Raw genomic sequence first — 21136 nt, 5'->3', positions numbered from 1 at the left:
ATGTGGTTGGGGCTGGTCAAGGGCTGTCACCCAGGGGCCGTCACAGAGGAGGATGAATGCTGGGGTGCCTGCACTGAGAAGGTGGGTGAGGTGTGAGACACGGTGATGTTCTAGCTGATATCGATCCCATAACTCTCCATTGGCGCCTGCTCTTTCAGTCTAGGCTCCCGTCATTCCCAAACCCCCTACCCCAGGTTTGCCCCGTAAGGTGCATCATGCCCGTTCCCCCATTACGTTGCAGCTTTCCCGCAGCCCTGCCACCCCTCCAGGCAGCATAATTGGGCAAACACAATGGAAACTCGCATTCCTGAAATCCCAGCTGCAGTTTTGGGGGTGATTAAACGAGAATGATGTGGCCATATTTGGGAAAAGAATTGAAGGATGCGTTGCCACGGGAGGATGGCCGCTCGGTCCTCAGCTCCCAACACGGCCTCACGGGCCGCTGGCAGTGCGGGGACAGCAGCGAGACCTGTGGGCTCGGAGCGGGGACAGGCACCCGCAGGCAGGGACACGCAGCCGCTTCCCTCTGGGGTAGCACCAGCATGGGCTGCCGGTGGTCCACTTACTGATGGACCCTTTGGCCACCACAGCCGGGCTCTTCTGTGCAGCTTGATTGCGTCTGCAGTTAGCGATAATAAAATAATCACTTAAAAGTGACGTGAACCCCCCCCATTCCAGTTGGCCCCTGAGTTCGGACTCGTGTTTCTCCAGCAGCGGGTCGATGCATCCTCCCGGCGAGCGCCCCACCACGCCTGCGCCCACGTGAGTACTCCTCAGGATGGTGGTTTGGGGTCCAGGCTGGGCATTACCGATCGTGGCGGGGGACCCGCAGCATCTTCCCGGCAGGACAGGGAGTGATAGAAGTGGTTGGATTTTGAGATGAGTTGTTTTATCTGTTGTTGTGATCCAGGTTTGCCTGGGAACAGATGGGAAATAGGTCGTGTCATTGCCAAGTTGCTTTAAAAGCAGGCACAGCTGGGAGAGCTGGGAAAGCTGCTTCCATGAGGATACAGGGCTTGCTTTGCCCCTGGTGTGTCTGCGGTGTGCATGGATGCTGCTCTGCGTCCCATGAGCCACCGACCCAGCACCTTCCTCTGTTGGCAGGGCTCGGAGGGGGGTTGGCGTGTGGCCGGGGGGCTGCGAGCGGCAGGGAGCGGGGTAAAGCACACCACAGGGAAGAGAAAACACGTGTTCCCTGCCTGGGACAGAGCGGGGGCTCACCTCCACCCCTTCCAAACGTTATGCTCTCTTCCCCTCAGGTCATTTTCCCTTCACGAGCCATCAAATCACTTTTTGAAAAACTCAGCAGCGACCCAGAAAAGAAACATTTCCTCTTATGGAAAAGCCCTTGGTGATTTAAGGAGGGATCCGAGCGAGCAGGGTCCTGTAAAAATTACTTGTGTGCTTCACTGAGATCAAGGAGCGAGCGGTGGGAAGGCGTCAGTGCCCGCTGGGCTGGGCTGAGCCGTGCAGGGACCCCTCCCGAAAGGCTCCCGTGCCCAACAGGCTCCGGTGCCGCCTGAGATGAGCCCGCGCTCGGGTGCACGCACTGGATGTGATCGTGCCGTGGTCTGGCAAGTGATGCTGCAGGGTCAGGCGTCTCTGCAGTCCCACAGCTGGCCCCTCTCCTCGTCCCTGGCATGCTGCTCGCCCCCAGGACCGGCAGCCTGGGAGATGGCACGGGGCTTTCCCGCGGCGTGGCAGGGCAGCCCAGCTGCGGCTGCCGGCGCTTTGCTGCTGTCACTGGCTGTGTTTTGTGGCCTGTGGTGCCAGAGAGCTGCGCTAGCGAGCGTGCGCGGGGCCTGTTCAGTGCCTCCCAGGACGCTGGGCACAGCCCTGGTGTTTTCCATTTCTGCCATGTAACGATTGCTGTCTTGCAGAGTTTGTTGTTTACCGGCGGAGGAGCAGCACAGCTCCGGGCCATTGCGGTCGGAGCTGAACTAAGCGAGCCCCATACTCACTATCATTCTCGTTATCAAATCCAAGCCTGGCCCTTTGATTTTTCAACTTGCTTCTGCAGCCAACAGCATCAAACCCAGCCCCGGGACGCACATGATCAAAGCCAAGTTGCCGGCAGACATTCCTCTTCCTTTCCTTGTTGTTTTGGCAGCGGCTTGTTTTGCTTTGTGGTTTCTCCCATGAGTGGAGGGTGCTGCACGCGGTCGTGAGAAGCCAGGCTGCGCGGCGGTGGGTGGCAGCAAGGGCTGAGGCATTCCAGACCGTCGGATCAGAGGCTCTGAGCCCTGGGAGTCAGCTACATGATACATATGTGTATTTCTAAGCCATCCTCCCTGCGCTCTGTATCCAGCCTGCTGCCGAGGGGTGGGTAGGGATGTGCGGGGAGCGCTGTTTGCAGTGGCCATGCGGCATCAGACCTCGGTGGTAGGCACCTCGACCTCTGCTACAACATTGGCGAACGGGGAAGGATGCTCCAGAGGAGACCTGGGGTGCCCGGGCAGCGCGGTGGCTAAAGAGGAGGCTGGCACTGTGGGTGCTCGGTGGGGGAGTCCTTGCCCTGGTTCTCGGTGGTGTGACCTGCCAGAGGGAGAGTTTGAAAGGAGGTGGAGGGATGGATGTGGGTGGTGGAGGAGAGAGGATGCTCCCAAGCCATGGCTGCGTGATGCCAGTCCTGCTCCTGGCAGAGATGCTCTGCGCAGCGTCCCGCGGGGCCGAGGAGAGGGGTGGAAGCTGAATGCTGAGTCCTGCTGGCTGTGCCGCGAAGAGCACAGGGCATCCTGCCCCATGGTGCTGGTACCAGACCCCATGGGATGTTCAGGGTGATGCCAGCAGGCACCCGTGCACACACATGGCCATTGCAGTCGTGCTGGGGCTCCTGGAGAAGCAGCAAAGCAAACCCCAGGTGTTCCTGGCCCTCAGAGCGTAGGCCTTTTGTCTTCGGCTTATCTCGAGCTGGTTTTAATTTGCAACTCCCCGATTGCGTGCAATGACCTCGGCCTGCGCCTGCTCCGCAGCTGAGTGCCCCTGGAGAACATCATAAATGCCATTGATCTGAAGTCAGCCGTGGGAGAAGCAAGGAGCCGGCACCCTGCACACGGGAGAGGCAGCATGGCCGAGCGGGTGCTCCCGGCCGCTGGAGGGGATGGGGCTCGTGCCGGAGGGGCACCGCTCCCTCCAAAGCCCCTGTCGAGGCAGGCTTCGGTGTGGCATGGTGGGGAGAGGGTTGGCACGCATCACCGTGCTGCTGCAGCGAGACTGTGGCATGGTCTGCAAAGCCGCCTTCGAGCAAAAACCCTGGAGCTCGCTGCCTGCAGTGCCTGGGGATGGACTTGAACAGCACCGAAATGAGTTGCCTCGCAGCATGCATGGCTCCCTCTGCACGAGCTCATAGAGGGTTGTGGTTTGCTCCCTCCTGATTTAAGGAGCAAACAGGAGTCAGTGGTTTCCGTGGTGTGTTCATCTTCTGTAAGAGTCCAGGGCACCGTAATGATGGCAGTGGAGGTGATGCACCTGCTGGCAGCCAAATGGCATCCCCCGTGCAGCCAATCCGCCCTCAAAACCTGCCGTGAGAGAGAAGAGATGTCACCCCCAGCCAGCACTTGGGCTCGGGGATGGGCTCTCACAGTGCCGTCACCATGACCTAAGCCAGTTCCCCGCCAGCGTGTCCACCAGCAAGCGGCATCCACCAGCAAGCGGCATGGCTGGAGGTGGCAGGAGCTGGCGGTCCTGGGGCAGGAACAGGACTCCCAGGGATGAGCTCAGCTAAACATCATGGGGAGAGTTGCTGTGAAATGGTGGCTGTGTCTATCCCTGTCCCCAGCAGGACCAGGGCTGGGAAACCGAGCTGTCATGGCAACAGTGGTGTTCTGGTGCATATTTTGAGGGTGCTATGGAGCAGGGAGTGAGGGGGCACTGGGAGAGGGTGTGGGTGCCGTAGTTGCAAGGTGCACAGTCCAGCAGTTAATGCCGGGATGCCCAGCAAGGGAGATTTCTGCATGGGGTTCTGGCATGGTCCCCAGTCCCCTGCCGCAGCCCAGCACATCTCGCCACGGAGGGGACGGGGAAGGCAGGAGCTGTCGCTTTCTGGAGGTTTGCAAGTTTGGAAAATAAATAACCCTGCGCCGTAGGTTAAGCTTGGCATCCTGGTGGATTAATCACACTGGCTGCAGCCAGCACTGAGAGCCCCGGTGACGAGAGCTGTGGTTTATAGATGATGATTCATCGACTCGACTTAGAGCGACCACGTTATTCCAGCAGATTGCAAAATCATAAGAGGAATGTTGTGGTTAGTTTACGGCTTAACTATGCAAATCGTCAGGAAGCCTTCAGAGCCGGAGAATGTAAGGCACAGCGCGCCCGGATGGCTGGGCGGTGAGCAGGGGCCGGGAGACGGCGATGGGGCTGTCGGGGACCGGCCGCTCACGGGAGCCGGGGAGCGGGGAGGTGAGTGATCTGGGGGGAGATGAGGGTCTGGAGCTCACGGTGAGCATGCGAACAGCGCGCTTCGGAGGCAGGGGACACCGCCGGCCGGGAAGGGGTTTCTGGCTGGCTTCACCGTCTCTGGGCCAAGGCAGCAGGCGTCTCCGGTGGGGCTGGGGAGGGCGAAGGTGGGGAGCTGCTTCTCCCACCGCCTCCTGCCCTCCTGTTCTGCTTCCAGAAGCAGGCAGAGCCTCAGCGGAGGAAGTAAACAGAGTGGGAGGAGCTGCACCTCTTCCTCGCTGGGGCTTTCTCCCAGCCAGACCTGCTGCCAGGACACGTAGCAAGTTGGTCAGTTCTCAGCAGGGCCAGCGTTTTGATGTCCGGGACCTACCTGGAAGCCGGTGTTCCCCAAAAGTGCACTTGGAGCCGGAGTTTTGCAACGGCTGAAATCCCCGTGACGTGCCAGCCCAATGGAGCTGGCCGGGCAGGGCGAGCAATGTCACTCTGGAGGGAAGCTGGGCGCTGGGGCGAGCATGCGTGCCTGCCCACGGGCCCTGGCAAGGGGGTGGCCGGTGGCGCAGGCAGTGTTCCCAGGAGGGCTGGCAGCGCTCTGCTCCTCTCCAGCTGCTCCGGGGCCGGTGGGAAATTGGGGTAGAGGTGAGCAGATGTTTGTAATTATGGAGCAGCTCATGCTGGAGCACGGGGAGCATGTGGGGAAGGAGGCCGCCCGTCCCCGTGGGCTTGGAGCAGGATCGTCCTCTCGCTCACGCGTTCCGTGTGCAATTTTGTCCCGGGGCCTTTTTAAATAAACAGGATGTGTCGGCAGCAAAAACAAGCAGCAGCGATGCCGGGGAGGAAGGGCGGTCCAGCGGTTAGAGCGTCTGACCTGGGAGGGAGGGACGGGAGGGACAGCCCTGCCCTCTGCCACAGGCATCTTCCCTGGCCTCGGGCATATCCCTTCTTGTGCAAGGTGGGGAGCACGTACCTGCTTTGCCTCCAGGAGGTGGGGTGCCTCATCCCAGGGGGGCAGGGGTGTAGGTGAAGAGAGGTTTAAGCTTGCTGGGAGCTGAGCAGTTTTGGTGCCGGCCTTTGGCACGTCCGCTAAGAGCTGACCCACCTGCTGGTCCACCTCTAACCGGGGCAGCATGAATCAGAGGGAAACATCGGCTGGTAACTGGGGAAGCATTTCCTGGCCTGTCACGCTTTGGGATGGCGTCCCGACCCTTGAATCATCCAGAGCTGGTCCGGGTCCAGTTCTAAGAATAGCCTCCCTGCGCAGCGCGGGGGCAGCCGCATGCCGGGGCCGGGCGGGGGGACCGTCCGGCTCGCAGGTTCCCGGCTGTGACTTCCCGGCACTGTACTGTGCTGTGGTCTGACTCTGATGCTGGCCGGTCTGAGGTTTGGGGTAGAGCACGTAGCGCAGGTGGGCTGAGATGGCTGCCGTGGTCGGTCCCGGGGGGGGGTGTCCCACCTCCTTTCCCTGTGTGCCACTTATAGCTGAGCTCTCGCCCAGCTTCATTTGGGACCCTGGGGTCCCCTCTCCGCCCCAAGAGCTCTGGGTGCTTCACCTGCCCCACGGCCTCCAGCCCAGCATGTACCACCGGGTGGGATGTAAGGTGGCATTCGTGAGCGTGGCCGTCCCCGGAGATGTTTTCCAGGGTGTTTGGGGGGTGCTCTACTGTGCAGCCGAGCCCTGGCACAGGAGATAAGCTGTCACCGCGTGTTTGCCAGGGTTCAAAGCAGCATTTGGCCAGGAGCCTTCTTCAGATGAAGACGTGAACACAGCCACGGGGGGAGCAGGGAACAGTTTTCCCCACCGTGGCCTCATGGTGACGATGCTGCCCGATTTATGCACTTCAGCCGGGCGGGAGAAGGCTGGCAGGTGAGAGCCATTGGGTCCCGTCCCGCCGTGTGCAGGGTGCTGTGCCCACCCGGCTCTCGCTCCTGCCATCGGGCACCCTGCTGTGGCCACAGCAGGGCAATCACTAGAGGGCATCCTTGGATTGAAATGCTCCTCTGCGGTGGGAGAAGCCCTAATTTGATGTCCCACCAGGCTGGGCTTGAAACCCCTGGGAGGAGCGGGATGCACTGTGGCCCGCTGAAGCCAGGCCAGTGGGGTTTGCCGGTCCTCGGCACGCCAGAGCTCGATGGATGCCTCTCCAGGGGAGCACCTGCATTGCAGCCTGAGTCTCCGCGGCCGCTCACGCCTCTCTCTGCCTTTCCACCCCTGCTTTTGCAGGCTGGTGCAGGGAGCTTGTTCCTCTGGGGAAGAGCTGTGATGGCTGCTCACGGTGACAGCCCTCTGGTTTGAACAAGTGCAGAAACAAGATGAGACGATGCTAAAGCTTCCCTTGGGAGCCTGTGCCAGCCTGACACTGGGGCAGGGACTCATGCGGTTGCAGCTGGGTTTACACCCCGAGGAGCTGGGATCTCTGGGGTGCAGGGTTTCCCTCCTCCTCCAAAAGAAAATATTCACAGTGAGGTGGTAGAAATACTGCAAAAGTCATCTGGGCTGTCCTCCCTTGCCAAAGTGCTTGGTGAAGGGAACGTGGGTGGGTAGTGATGGCCAGGGCTAGGGCAGAGCCTGCCCTGCTCCCCACCCAGCCCTCGGAGGTCACAGCCCTCCCCTCGTGGGTATTTGTCTGGGCTGAACCCGTGCTCAGGGTTCACCGCGGTGTGACTCAGGGAGTCAGAGGGTTCAGGGCAGCACTGGGGAAACGCGTGTGACGGGTGCCCCTTGCTCCTCTGCCGCCAGCGCAGGCTTGCCTGCCTCCCGGTCCCAGCAGACTTGCTGGCTGCCCCCGGCTTCTCTGTGGGTTTGGGGGCTGGCAAGGGCAGTGCCTGGCACTGTTGCTTGGCCAGTTCCTGCAGGAGACAGCCCATTCCCCAAGCGTTAGAGATTTATGGACATTGAAAAATCTTAAGCAACCAAGTGCTCATCACAACTGTTCCCCAACTCCCCTTCCCCAGACTCCCCACCTTGCATCCCATGAAGCCATTCCCGGTAGCACAGCAGGGGTGTGAGCAGATGCGGTACGGGTGTGTTCGGCACGTGTGCCGGTGTGGAGGTGCTGTGGGGGCCAGCCAGGCCTGCCACGCATGTGCTGCCGAGCGTGGGTCCTGGCGGCGTGGCCACTTCCCCCCTGGCACCAGGAGGAATTGAAAGTCCGCAGGGTTTCGGTGATGGCAGCGCCTGTGGTTTAAGGACTTGTGTTGAACTGGGGCCTGAAAGAATCAGAAGCTTTCTTGTTAGAATGCTCTGATGCCCATTTTGACAGCTCCACGCTTCTCATTTTAGCAGCAGCCCATGGGCGCAGAGGGTTTAGCTCGTACCCAGCGTCGCTGCTGCAAGGACACCTGGGTTCAAGGCAGCTTCCCCGCTCCCACAGAGTGGGGACAGGCCAGGCCCCCGGCTCGAGAGATGCAGGCACACCTCATCTGCACTTGGCCCAACGTCTGCATGATGGCCAGACCAGGCTCCCTGGCATTATACTTTCTGCTGATTAATCCACTTTAATGTTTCCCCCCATTACATCACCAAACCCTTTCCCAAGGGGTGGTGGAAGCCCTGCAGCTTGGGCAGGGGCCGGGCGAGCCCGGGTGGGTTTCCTGGCACAAGCAGCCCTGCGTTAGCCAGGAGCAGGATGGTTTAATAAATCATTTCCGTCTCTAATTTCTACTTCCCTATGAAATGCCTCTCGTTTGCCGGTCACCAGAGGGAAGGGAGGTCAGGGGAACCAGGCCTCCCCAGCATCCTCCTTCCTGCAGCTGTTGAAACAAAATCCAGAACTATTATAATCGCTGCATCCCTCCCTCGGGTACCGCAGCGCCTTTGGTCTGAGCGGCGGCAGCAGCATTGGGGCAGTTGGGTGCATGGCCTCCAGTGAGGGTGCCAGGCGGTACAGAGCAGGCGAGGAGCTGGGTGTCTTCCAGTCTTGGTGATACGGGACCATAAACTTTCCCTGTGGGCCATGTTAGATGCTTGGGAAGGAGATCACAGCGTTGGTATCGCTGAGCCTCAGGGCATCTCTGGTGCCCCTGTCTCCTTTGTGCTCCAGCAAAATGCACCTTACCAGCTGCAAATTGCAACCGATGTTGCTAAGCCATCATCTACAGGGAACAGGGGGGTTGTTCTCACCTCCTTGCCTTCCCCCGTGTCAGGTCCCTGCTTGCTGCCTGCAGATCCCGGGGAGCCGCAGGGCTGTCCCGCTGCCTGGAATGGGAGCCGGAGCACGGCTGCAGTGCCTGATCCCAAACTACCTCTGATCTCCCCAGAAAGCTTTCGGCCCCCGCGGCCTCCGTAAGCAGCCTGCCTGTACCCTCTGCCTGCAGCACTTTTTCCTCTTGGCCGCTCGCCCCCCAGCATTGTTTCGCCACATTTGTTTAGGTTGGCCCAGGTGCTGCGATGTATCCGCCTCAGCACTGAGAGTTTGTTTTATGTCCCTTGTTTTGCAGCAGCAGCAGCAAATGCCCCGGAGCAGCCAAGAAGAGAAAGATGAAAAAGAGAAAGAAAAGGACAAGGAAGGAGAGAAGGAGGAAGACAAGCAGGAAACAGAAAATGACAAAGAAGAACTGACAAAGTAAGGATAACCCTCCCTGCCTGGCTCACCTCCTCCGCAGGGAGAGAAGGGCAGAGCCTGCTCTCCTCTTCATTCCTTTTCCCTGCAGCTCTCAAACTGGGAAAGCAACTCTGATACACTTTTTTTTTTTTTTTTTTTTTTTTTAACATAAACTCAATCGACCCACAAAGCCCCTCTGATCCTCCAGCTTGTTTTGTTGCGAGAGCCTCCGGGAGTCAGAGGAGCAATCCGGGCGCAGCCGAGCGTGGCACTTCACCTTTAGCGTTATTGATGTCAATGTGAGCGCTCCCAGATGAAGGGCTTCAGCCAGCCCTGCCTCCCTCACGCCAAACAGGGAGCATCAGAGCCGTGGCGGGGAAAGGTTGGCACGCAGACCGCTAGCTATCTGTAATGGGCTTAATACTTAGTTTAAAAGAACATCTGGCTTCATTATATCTAGGCTGCTAAGACATTTACCAGCAGGTCCCTTTCAGGAAGATAAATGAGGAGGAGGCAGGGATGAATTTGAATGGTCTGGTATTAAACCTGTCTCCGTCAGGTCTCTGCGTGCACTTGGTGGTGGAGCTGCAGCCAGCTGCAGAAAGAAAACCCCACCGCAAATCACCCCACCGCCGATCCAGCCCGCTCCCAGCCAGGAAAAGAGCCTGCGTGTGCAAAAAAAAAATGCAGACCTGCCCCCCCCAAAGACCAACAAAAAAAGAAAACATCTCCAAACACATGCAGAGAAATAATTGCTTGACCTAAAAATCAAACCAACCCAACAACATTTTTTCTTCCCTCCCTGTTTTTGCAGGGACAAGAACGACGACACATCTGGGGAGGACAACGATGAGAAAGAAACAGTCACCTCCAAAGGTCGCAAAACCGCCAACAGCCAGGGCAGACGCAAAGGCCGCATCACCCGCTCCATGGCAAACGAAGCCAACAACGAGGAGGCGGCTGCCCCGCAGCAGAGCGCGGAGCTGGGTGGGTAGCAGCGGCACGGGGATGGGGGGACCTTGGCAGGGCTTTTGGGGTGTCCACTCTGCTGGGATGGGACATCACCCTGCTCTGCTCCCGACTCACGGAGGAGGGTTTTCCTTCGTGAAATCCTCTCTTTTGGGGGGGCAGCAGTGAGGTTTCTCTATGCCATGAATAACCCAGCGTGGTTTGCCTGGATGAACCAGAGGCATTTGCGAGCCTGGGTTGTCCTGGCTGAGCGTTAGTGGGTTTCAGGGCCTCAGAGGGAAAGTATTGCAAAGGACGAAAAGGGAAGCCGTCCTTTTTAGCAGCATGTTGGCTGGGTTTGTGCAGGGCTCGTGCACCTCCTGCACCCGGAGATGCATTTCCCTCTGAGGCAGCTCGGGCTCCAAGTGTCCTCAAGCTCTGCACAGGAGCCTGCTTTGCCCTCCTGGGCTTGCCTGGGTCTCTGCCGGTTCTCCTGCCCTCTTTGTTTTCGAATTTGCCTGGAGCCTGAGCAGCTGCAGCCTGCGGGGTCTGTGACCCTCCTGGCCTTGGGAATTTTGCTGGTCCCTCCCTCATCTCTGCAGCTGAAGGCCGTGGAGAGGAGGCAGTGGGTTACGACTGCTCAGGAGCCTCCACCCGGGCTGCAGTTGTGCTGTGCACTCCAGGTTGCGCTTGTTTTTCCCAAAAAGCAGCGTTTCCCATGCTGGTCCCCAGCGCCGCTGCTCGTCTCCCCATCGGTAGCCGGCCAGGCGCAGCGGTCGGTATTTTCCTTCCTGTCCTGCTGCGCAAGGCTGCAGGGCGGCTGAGCGCAGCGGGCAGGGTCCGGGAGCGGCTTCAGAGCGAGGTGGGTGAGGCAAAGCGTGCTGCCCGTAACATGGCACCCAGGGACCGCGGCTGTGAGCGGCGGCCGGCCAGAGCCACGTGATGCCGCCGCACGTCTCCCGGGCTAGACGGGAATTCACGGCAGCGTCTGCAGCCCCACGTCAGGCGCATCTGCCTCTCGCGTCTGCAGCATCAGTAGTGGTCACACTGGGAAACTGCTCATATATTGACTTAAAGAAGCCAATGCATCAAGGAATTTGGCTGATTTTCCTGTATTTTCTACTCTATCAAGTACAAAATTATTACTGTGCTACCTAAGGCAAGTAAAAATAAAAGCAGGGTGACTCCTCTTGGTTTCCTTGCTCTGCAGTTCCTTGCTTGTTCTGTTCCATGTGCTATAAATCACCCGGAGGTGTTTCGCCTCCCTGTTCCTCTGCTGACAACTGGCTGAAGCCTTGATTGCGAGCGCTCTGTTTTCATACAGGCGATATAAATAGTTCCCGGCACAACGGAGCCCTGCTCTCCCTCTCGAACTTGTTAAGCAATGCTGCAAAGAAGCAGCAGATAATGCCAGTAACTTAGATGGGATTTTTTTTTATCCCAGCATCTCAGAGTCCTTGGTAAACTTCACTGTGAACACAGGGAAAAGACTTTAGACCGTGTTAAATTGGGAAAAGGGAATGGATCGATTCCAGTGACATATCTGAGCAATTGGTTTCGCTTTATGTCTCTCCAATAGTGCTTTAATTTAGGTTGGCTAAGAAAGTTATTGCATTTTAAATACCAATTGAACATTAAAAAACAACACAAAACCATACTGTGGTTTAACTGCAGCGTGCTGGAGCTCCCCGTAGGCATTTGTTTCATAACTGCGCAACCTCAGTAAATACCATTAATCAAACTAAACAGGCCGTTTCTTTGACATTTCTTTACCATACAATAACAGTCATCCTCAAGCTGAGTGAAGGGCCTTGCGCAGCGCGTTGGGGACACTTGCTTTTATGTAAATGAGCGTGGTGGCCCCAGCTCTGCCCGCAGCCAGGGGAAGCGGCGAGGTATCAATCTCCCCCCTCCTTGGCCGGCATCCCAGGGGGCACGGCGTTTCTGGAGGAGGCAGTGACCTGCGCTGATTTCCAGGAGATGACACCTGCAGTCGTGCTCAGCCGGCTGTGAAGGAGATTCCTCTTCCCGATGCCATGGGCATCGGAGCCCACGTTGTCCTCTCGCGGGGTCTCGGGTTCTTGTAGAGCTCCTTGGAAGATGCTTCCTTCTCTCCTCGCTCGTATCCTTTATCCTGAACCTATCAGCCTGTTTTCCATTTTAAAAGGACACTGTCAAAACATCTCTCATCACTGTTGAAATAATGCTTTGCCTGTTGTTTAGAGTAATAACCCCTTGGCAGCCTGAGCCGGAAATCTGTTTCCTTACCGAGTTGTTTTTTGCCTGTGACTCACACCCTGGTTTGTTATTGTAGGGTTTGCTCTAGTGCCAGGCTGCCAGCAGGACTGTGCATAGTGAAGGCTTTATGCAGGACCTCGGTGTCCCCAGCACTGTGCCTGGGGTGGGGGAGAGGGGGAGCATCAGGTGCTGACACCCCTCTCCGACTCTCCCAGCCAGAGCAGCACGTCCCCCTGCAACGGGCGCTGCTCCGGGTGAACCCCCAGCATTGCTGGAAGTGGCTCTGAGATGTCTGAGAGCCCGGTGACGGCATCAAGGGAGTCCACGGTCAAGTACGGCCAACTCCCTTGACGGTTGTCATCGGCCAAAGTCACTGTCGAGGTGACGCTGTTTCTCCATCTCCTCCGAGGGTGATGGTCCCACCCTGCGTCTGCCACCTCCAAAGTACACAGCCAAAGTCGGCTTCATCTTAGGTACCTGTTGTTGGCGGGCCAGAGTGCGTGGCACCAAATCAGCAGGAAATCTGCTGCCACCCTCAAGCCATCTGGCTTCGCTTCCAGTCCCAAAGTAGAGGTTCTGCATCACCGAGATGCATCCCAGAGGGGGAATGCTGTGCATGGGTTACTCTGGTGTGGAAAAGCCTCGAGAGCCTGCACCACTACAGCCTTCCCTGCAGAAGCACTTCTGCGCTGCACGGCATTTTGTCGTGCCTCTGGGGAACAGGGTGCAGGATGGAGTTTGGGCGTTTGAGCTCGTGGGGCTTGCTGGCTCCCGCTCACAGCTGACTGCTCTCCTTTCCTTCCTCCTTCCCAGCTTCTCTGGAGATGAATGAAAGCTCTCGCTGGACCGAAGAGGAGATGGAGACGGCTAAAAAAGGTGAGCTGCTCTTTTTCTTTTTCCTGTCGGCTCTGCTGGAGCTAATCCAGCAATCAGGGATGGATGGTGTCTGACTGCTGGAGACTCTTCAGGGTACTGGGCCCTGAGCCGTGGGGCTGGATTCTGCCCGTCCCGCTGCTGGTTTGTTCCCAGCGAGCCTCGGTGGGGGTTTTTGGGGGAGGCAGGCAGTGGTGTGGGGGCCGTGCTTGGCCTCTCCGCCCCTGGGAGCTGGGCTGCAGCCAGAGTGTGTCCCGCGAGGCAGGAGCCAGCCGTAGGAAATGGGGAAGGTGCTTTGCCTGTTGCTTTTTGCAGCTTCTGGTGTCTATAGCATGAAGCGTAGCTTTGTGCAGCTCTCGGGAGGTTCGTGTTATCGGTGCAATCTGTTCCAGACATGCTGAGAGCGTCTGCCTGTGTTTGCAGCTCTGGGATTTAGGGAGAGGATGGTGAACCCCGGCACTCCACAGCCACGCGTCGGGGAGCTCGCGAGAGCTGGGGCTGCGGGCAGTGCGGGGTGACTTTACATCCTGGCACTGATTCAGAGCCTTTGCTGAGACCGTTTTTAAAAAGTGCTGAGTGTAGCACAGCCCTTCTTGCCACTTCCCCTCCTCGTGCCGCTCCTGCGCCAGCTCTTTTGCTGCTTTAATTTTTTTTTTGCCAAAGTCACGTCCTATTGATGGGCTGTCGAGCTCACGTCCCCAGCCCATGCATCCCACTTGCATTGCTGCCGACTCTCCTGGCCCAGTGAGGATTGTAAATGGGAAATTAAAATGGAAATGAGTGCCGTTTGGGGATGGCAAACGCAAACAGGCGTGTTAGCGGGTTCGGCTCTGCTTGGAAAATGCACCTGCTGCCGGGATGGTGATTACACGTTCTGGAGCGCCGGCTGCCCAGGTGCCGATGGGAACTGTGGACTTGGATTACTTTGCCTGTGAATATCCCAAAGTGTTTGGCTCACTCGCCTTTAAGCTGTTCCAACCCTCTTTACAGCCCAGTGCCAATCCTGTGCGTTGCCGAGCAGGGCTCTCTATAGACACAAAACTTTATAGATAGACTTTAATCAAGCAAACTGGCCCAGGGCCAGGTAATGGGGTGAGCAGGTGCTGAGCAGGGGAGGGTCATTGGAGGGATCTTTTCCGAGCGCCGCTTTGTTTTGGAGATCGCATCTGGTTGCTAAAAAGTGCCTCTTGCTGTTTTATGCTGGAGGTGTGCTTAAGGAGTCTTAAAACCAGCTGCCAAAGCCTGCGTGGAGGAAGGATGAAGCGTGGGAGCACGTAGCATTATTCCAGCCCGGGGGCCAGGACAGGGCAGGGAGATTTGCTGGTGTAAAGCCCGATTGCTGATGTTTTCCCCTCCGTTACAACCTGGGAAACTGAGACTGCAACACCAGACTTCTACAGAGAAGCCAAATTCCCCTTTGCCAGGAAGCAGCCGTTTTAATGCTTCGAACTGGCTCTGTTCGGCATTTCCAGGGACTGGTGTGGTGGGGGTTTCCAACTCGCGGCAGCTGCAAAACCCCAGAGGTAACCTCAGAGGCTGGAGGAGGCGGCAGCAGAGCCCGTTGCTGGCACGGCTGGGCAGGGGCGGAGGAGGCAGCGAGCACCCGGCTCGGGGTGGGCTCGGAGACACGGGCACCGTCATCCTCACCGTAGGGATTCAGCCTTCTTCCCAGGTACTGGTACCAGTCTGAGCCCACAGCCGGCTGGTTCGGGGAGTTAAACAAGCAAGATGCGAGTCCTACAGAAAGTCAGCCCTAACACCCCGGGGCGCTTGGGCAGATGGGGATGGCGACCCCTGCTCCCAGCACCCACCAGCCGGGAGATCAGCCTGGCCTTGCCATCCACGCCCGGCTTTTTTGTGCGTGGCATGAAACCCCGTGTCGTTTCTGCTCAGGGAGGTAAGAGAAAACAACCCTGGGACAGTGAGACACCAAAGTCGTCTGCTCTGCTCCAGAGTCGCAGAGCTGCGCGGAGAGTTTCCAAGCGGGAGAAGGCAGGACTGTGTCTGCCGGGAGAGACAATAAAGGGGAGTACCGTGTTATTAAAGTTAACTAGGGGAACGAAAACCTAGCAAGAGGAAAGTTCTTGCTTAATGACACTTTTATTACGCAATAAACTTTGATTCACTAGTCTGTCAAAATGTGCAGAGATTGGTATAATTACGGGGTAGCATGTTTTTCTGATATTGCCTCCTTGCACCGTGGCTGTGATCCTAAAAGCAGGAGGTTTTGATTAACCAGAGTTGCTCGAGGATTTCCTCCCTTCCCTTCCCAACCTGGGGAGCGGGCAGCACCCGCTGCTCTGCCTGGCTTTGCCGCCGGGCAGGGCGCGGAGGCTTTCGGCAGCGGGACGGGGCTGCTCCTTAAAAGGCAATGTTTAGTCAGCTCCTGCCTTTGAGGGACCTGCTGGCAGGAGCCCGTGCGGGCAGGAGTTAAAGGTAGGCTGGAAGAGAGTTTGCGAGCAGAGGGTGAACGCCAATCTGGAGCAGCTGGCTGGGTTTATTGCCCCCCCAGCCCCTCCGCCGAGTTTCGCCGCCAGCACCCGGCGTTGCAGAGCAGCTGCGATAACGCTGGAGCTGCACTTGATGAACCGGGAGGTTTTGGTGTGACCTTCGTTACTCTTTAAAGTCTGGTATCTGTTCTCGCCCCAGCTCTGGGTTTTCCCCAGCGTCTAACAAGTGGTTTTGCTCTTTGAAAAGAGGCGACGTGGAAATGGCAGTTTCTTGCTTACCTGAGGTCCTTTTGCACCTTGGCGAGGCTCTTTGCTCCTCACCCTCAGGGCAGAGCCAAGCTTGGGCTCTTTATGTCTTTTCCCAGGCCGCGAAGCTGGAGAGGCCATGGGATGGAGTCGGTATGATGAGGCAGAGGAGAGTTGGGCATGGACGTAAAAAGCTGATGTCAGAGAGTTAAATAACCCATGAAGACTCCTGAATAGTTCATTTTGGGGAGTTGTAAAATATTTCCCTGGATACAGGAGGTATTCTTTCGGGTCTGATTTTCAGTTCTGCCAACAACCAATTCAGAAAGTAAGATGAGTTTTGGACTGACCTGAACTATTTCTTTCCCAATCCCGTTCTGTCTACAAAACTAAAATAAAGTGGAGTTTTTTTAAAAAATACTGATTTCTTCAAATTAACCCACAGCCACACCCACTGACACAAAAGCCCACGGCAGAAGCCAGCCATCTCCCATTGCCTTTTGAAATCGGCTGCCTTTCAGCGTGCTGCCTCGCTGCACAGGATCCTTCTGGAGCCTGAGCGGGTGTGTAAACACGCACGAGCGTGCGCTCCTCCAACCGTAATTTGGGTTTGCACTGTTATTTCTAATGAGCCACTGGCTGAAAGGTGAGGGCAGGTAGGTCTGTGTGGGTCTTCGCGTTTTCCTCCATCGCTTCTTCATGGCAGGGCAGCCGTTGCTCTTACAAGGAGTTGGCTGCAGCACGGGTGATGCTGGGAAGCCGGGATGGAGCCGAGCTCCATACCTTCCTCCCTTCATCTTGCCTGCACTCATGCTGGAGCCTTCCCCTCTCTGGTCAGAGATATTTACTGCTGTAAAAACCTGCTGATGGTAGTAAATGTGGGCTGGAGAAGCTGGTTTGCAGCCCGTGCCGGTCGCTGCGTGTTGTCCCTCTTGCTGGTCCTGGGATGGGCCATGCCTTGGAGTTCCCCACCACCATCTGCCCACTCCGAGCAAACCACCTCTTTGCCACGAAGTTCGTACGAAGCGATGTGAAAATTATCGGGATGGGGTGGATTAAGTACCACAAGGGCAAAACCGCATCCAAGGCATGAATTGGCCACGCTTGCCCTGGAGGAGGCTGCGGTTGGCTGCGGTCCCGTCTCCACCATCCCAGGCTGGGGCTTTGCTGCTCTTTGGCCAAGGTGTTACCCCTGGGGTAGTGCCCATAGCGCCACTGCCCGCCGTGCCCCCCGGAGCTGCGCTTTCTGCCACCATTGACTGAATGTTTCTCGAGCATGTAGGAGAAAATGCGAGGATTTGCTTAGTGAGTGTCAGCGAATGAAACACAAAAGGCCTGTCAGGGGGAATTGCTGGGTAATTACTATAATTTACAGCCTACATTTTGATTTTGAGCGTTATTTTTTCAACAGTAAGGGAGCAGGAATAATATCTGAACCAGGTGAAGGGAGAGAGCTGGGCGCGCCGGGAGTGGCTGCTGCACGTGGACTCGCTGCCTTGCGCTGGAGATTGGAGTTTCCCTGGCCAGACCAGAGGGGATGGCACCTCTCGGGGAGCAGGGAGGCTTCCCGTCCCCTCCCAGAGGTCAGGCAGGCTCAAAGGATGGGGACACAGGACAAAAGGAGGGTTGTGGCAGGAGGCGGAGAGCCAGGCAGGTCCATGGACAGGGCACGGGGCTGGATGTTTTTGCAGCAGGTTGAAGCAGTGGTCCAGCGCCTGGCTCTTCCGAAGGGGAGACCTGGGAGCTGAGGGTCCCCAGCTGGGGCCAGCGGAGCGGGGAGATGGCACTAGAGCTGAGCTGGCCGGGGGTCCCGACTCCATACCCACACCTCGTTTGGTGGCACTGCCTCCCTCCAGAGGGGTGACGTGGTGGGTGTGAAAACTGCTGCGGAGTTTTGCTGCAAGCTCCCTTGTAGCTGTGGAGCGCGTCAGAGATGCGCTTGCGTCCAGCCACTGAAGGAGAGGTCCGGTGGGAGCGCGACAGGCTGGTCTTGGCGTTGCCTTCCTGAGGAAGGGTGAGCATCACCCACTGCCGCGGCGAGAGCACACCGAGCCAGCTGCCTGCACGACGGTCCCTCCGGCAACGCCCCCAGCGCCTGCGGGGACGTGGGCTCGCCACCCGCGTACCGTCCCTGCTGCTTTCCTTGGCACGGCATCAGGAGCCCAGCATTCACCCGGCTCTGCCACCCACTGGCTCCGCGGCCCTGCAGAAGTTACTCACCTTCCTTGTGCCTCGGTTCTCCCACGCGCTGCAAACCGCCCCGAGATCGGCGGGGGAAAGCGGTGCTGCGATGCACTAATTCAGTTCAGCGATGCCAACCACGCTTTTGGGGTGCCATGGGTGGTGTCGCTGATGCCGTAGTGCCAGTCTTTCTCTGGGATAGGGTTACGGTATGTTTTGGCTGTGTCATAGCCAGAACTGCCTCCATCCCTGCCCCGAGAGGGTGCGTGGGTGCAAGAGGGGCTGGAGGATCATACCAGGTACCGTCGGGCATAGGGGAATGAGATCATTTAGATTTTCCCCTGTAACCTTGATCTGTTAATCCATGCGAGCTCCCATTAAGGGACCCTTTTATGGGCTCCTTCCGCCCTCGCTGAGCCCTGGGTGGAGCAGGGCGACCGTGCCGGAGAGCCTTGGAATGGCTCCAGTAAAACCCTCCAGCTGTGGAGAGCTGAGGGGGCACAAGCTGACAGCCCTTGCCCGCCGGGCTGCCCCTCTGGGTTTCTCCTCTGCGCTCCGAGATGCCGAACACACGCTACCGCGTTCTCCAGGCTCCTCTTCCGTTCAGCCTCCACTTACCGGTACCAGAGCAGAGGCCCCGGTTCGCCCACGGCGAGACTGATGCCAAACCTCTCCCCATCCCTCCGCTGCCAGGGCAGAGGCTGCGGGGCCGAGGCGTGCCAGGGTACTGTGGCATCCCGCCGGTGCGACATTGGGCTCGCCTGCACGCACCTCCCCAAAGAAAAGCGCCTTTGATTCACTTGAGAGCGGAGGAAACTATTAGCCAAGCTTTGTTTTCCTGGATCCCTCCCCCTGCCGCTGACATTCAGACTAGAGCGAGAGAGACAGAAAGTGAGAGAGGGAGGGCGGGAGCGGGTGCCAAGCGGCCGCACCCCTTGTCAGCTTGGGTCAGCGCCACGTTCGTTATTAATGCTCTGTCTAGAGGTCACATTCAGATGCAACGAGCCCTGGGTCAGCCAGAGGAACAGATTAGAGCTCGCTCACTGCTCCGCCACATACCGACGGCACCGGCTCCCCGTCCCCGGGCTGGCAGGAGCGGAGCTGCAGCACACGGTTGGCTGCTCCTTCCCCTTTGCCTTTCTCCTGCCTTTTTCTTTTTTTAATTATTATTATTATTTCTTGGCAACGTTGGGCATCTCCTGAAACTGCACAGCCTCCCCGTAGCCCCAAGCTGCTGAGCAAGGAGGTGAGGTAGGGGAGAAAATACCGGAGGCGCTTCCATCCACCTTAACAACCGCGGCTGCAGCCGGCTGGAAAGCTCTGGCGAACGAGCGGGAGGAGCACGGAGGACGCCGTTCGCTCGCCGGCCCCGCCGGAGGGAAGAGCGCTGGGGCGGGAGCATGTGTTCCCACCAACTTCTGGCATTGGGGTCAGGAGTCTCCCGCCTGTGACCTGGTTTCCAGCCTCGGTGCCTGCTCGCTCGCTGTTCTCAGCTGCCCATGGCTCTGAAATCCTCTCGCCCCCAGGATTTAAGGAACCGGCTTTGCTTTCTTCTCCATCTCCGGCTGCTGCGAGGGAGCGAAAGCAAAATGCGTGGGGAGGGTGTGAGCGGAGCACTCGCAGCGCTTCGCAGCGGGCTGCTGTGCCCAGGGGGGCTTTGAAGAAGTGCCCCGACGCCCGTGTCCTTCCCAGCTCGCCTGCTGCACGCTCCGGGCGCGCTCCCTGCCCACCGGAGCTGGACCCGGAGCACGTAAGTCCGGCGTTGGGGTCCGAAGGATGGGGTTAACCTCAAGGTTGCGTGTAGCTGCATGCCTGCAGGCAGACCCTGCCTCCTGAGCCCCCGCCCCAAGCCAACGAATGCAGGGTTCGTTAAGATCTGATAACTCAGTTAGTCATAGTTTCAGTTGTGCTGCGGAACGAAGGGCTGCACGATGCCGAGGCGGGCTGGTGTGCCAGGGAGCGCGGGGCAGAGGCTGGGGGGGCGCAGGGGCTGGGGGCTGCCAGGCTGGTGGAGTTCATCACGCTGGGATGCCCAGTGAGCCGAGGGCTTACCGGCACATCCCGGGGTGTCTCGGCTGGTCCCTCCCCGATCGTGCACATAATTACAGCGTGGGGAAGCAGGTGTTGCTGTTTTGCTCTGGTTTTACTGTAAAGAGAAGAGCGGCTGGGCTCCCTACCGCGTCCTGCAGGCAGGGGCTGCAGGCAGCTTCCTTCTCAAGAGCCCGGCACAGACGCGGCCACCTGCCCGGCCAGCTGCAAGCTCCTCTGGCAGCGTCCCCGTCCCCCAGCCCTGCCGTGGGCAGGGGCACAGCGAGCCTGGGCAGGGGAAAGGGCAGCCGGGAGCTGGCATCACCCGCGGCTGGCAAAGGTCACGCCGCGCTGGGGACCGCTTGCACTGGCAGGAATCACCCCCCACCCCGGGCTCTGCTGTGCCGGGTCCCGCTTTCCTCCACCAGACGGCACGGAATGTTGCCCACTGAAGCATCGGGGCTCACCGCACGCCGCTGCCAGTGTTTGCGTTTCGGGGCTTTGCCGGGGCGCAGCAAAGAGCTCCAGCCCCGGCTGTCACACTTGGTGCAGGGCCACCAGCGTGGCAATGAGCAAAGGGGGCCGAGCCGCTTGTTTGCTTTGGATGGCAGCGATGGGTTGTGACACAGGGGACGGGTTGTGACACAGGGGACCGTCCTGTTTTCCACTGCAGCCTTCAGCAACTGCGGGGCGAGGACTCCTGCCCCGGCTTGTTATCTCTCGCGGTTGGTGGCCGGACATCCTTTTTTTTACTTATTATTATTTTTAAGAAGTTCCAGCCTGCCAGCGAGGTGACAGAGGTCGTGGGTTTGGCTGGAGCGAGGCTGGGAGTTGCAGAGTTAAAGCTCAAACTTGTTTCTTGGCTTGCCACCGCCTTTTGTGGTGCTCAGCGCAGTGTGATGCCTGCCTCTTACATGCAATTTGATAAGCCCTGGTGCTGGGATGGGGCAGGATACAGGCACTGACTGGATGTTAACTCCTGCTGTGCTGGGTACTGCTGTTTTTCTCCAGGACCTGGGAAGCAGGGAGGGGGGTTTCATCTCTCCTGGGCTACGTGGTGCCGTCTGTTCAATACAGACATAACCGCAGCCCCCATGCCATGCCCTCACCTTGCACGGGCGCACGGATCCTGGCCAGAGGTGCGTCTCTCGGGCCCTGATTGCTTGTGGCTGCACTGAGGTCAGTCCGTCCCGGGGGGGTTGTTGTTGGGCTGAAGCAGAGGTTGGGCTGGCACTT

At 58.4% G+C, this 21136-nt stretch overlaps 1 protein-coding gene across 18 annotated transcripts in view; it reads left to right on the top strand.

Annotated features, from left to right (window-relative positions):
- The window catches only part of NCOR2 (nuclear receptor corepressor 2), a 256466-nt gene that overhangs the window by 182117 nt on the left and 53213 nt on the right, over nucleotides 1-21136 (top strand). For 16 of the 18 annotated variants that reach the window (XM_087754366.1, XM_087754364.1, XM_087754355.1 and 13 more), the window contains 3 exons: nucleotides 8833-8957; nucleotides 9751-9923; nucleotides 12936-12998. In XM_087754366.1, coding sequence (XP_087610492.1) covers nucleotides 8833-8957; nucleotides 9751-9923; nucleotides 12936-12998 — 361 coding nt within the window. Of the gene's footprint in view, nucleotides 1-4308; nucleotides 4402-8832; nucleotides 8958-9750; nucleotides 9924-12935; nucleotides 12999-21136 lie in introns of those variants that run through there. The other 2 variants (XM_087754363.1, XM_087754353.1) reach the window with 2 other exon arrangements.

Source organism: Nipponia nippon, unplaced genomic scaffold, assembly GCF_047370975.1.
Source record: "Nipponia nippon isolate SJK-2023a ecotype South Korea unplaced genomic scaffold, ASM4737097v1 scaffold_18, whole genome shotgun sequence".
Lineage (NCBI taxonomy): Eukaryota > Metazoa > Chordata > Aves > Pelecaniformes > Threskiornithidae > Nipponia > Nipponia nippon.
Note: the sequence above shows the minus strand (reverse complement) of the source record. Positions and strands in the feature narration are given on the sequence as shown.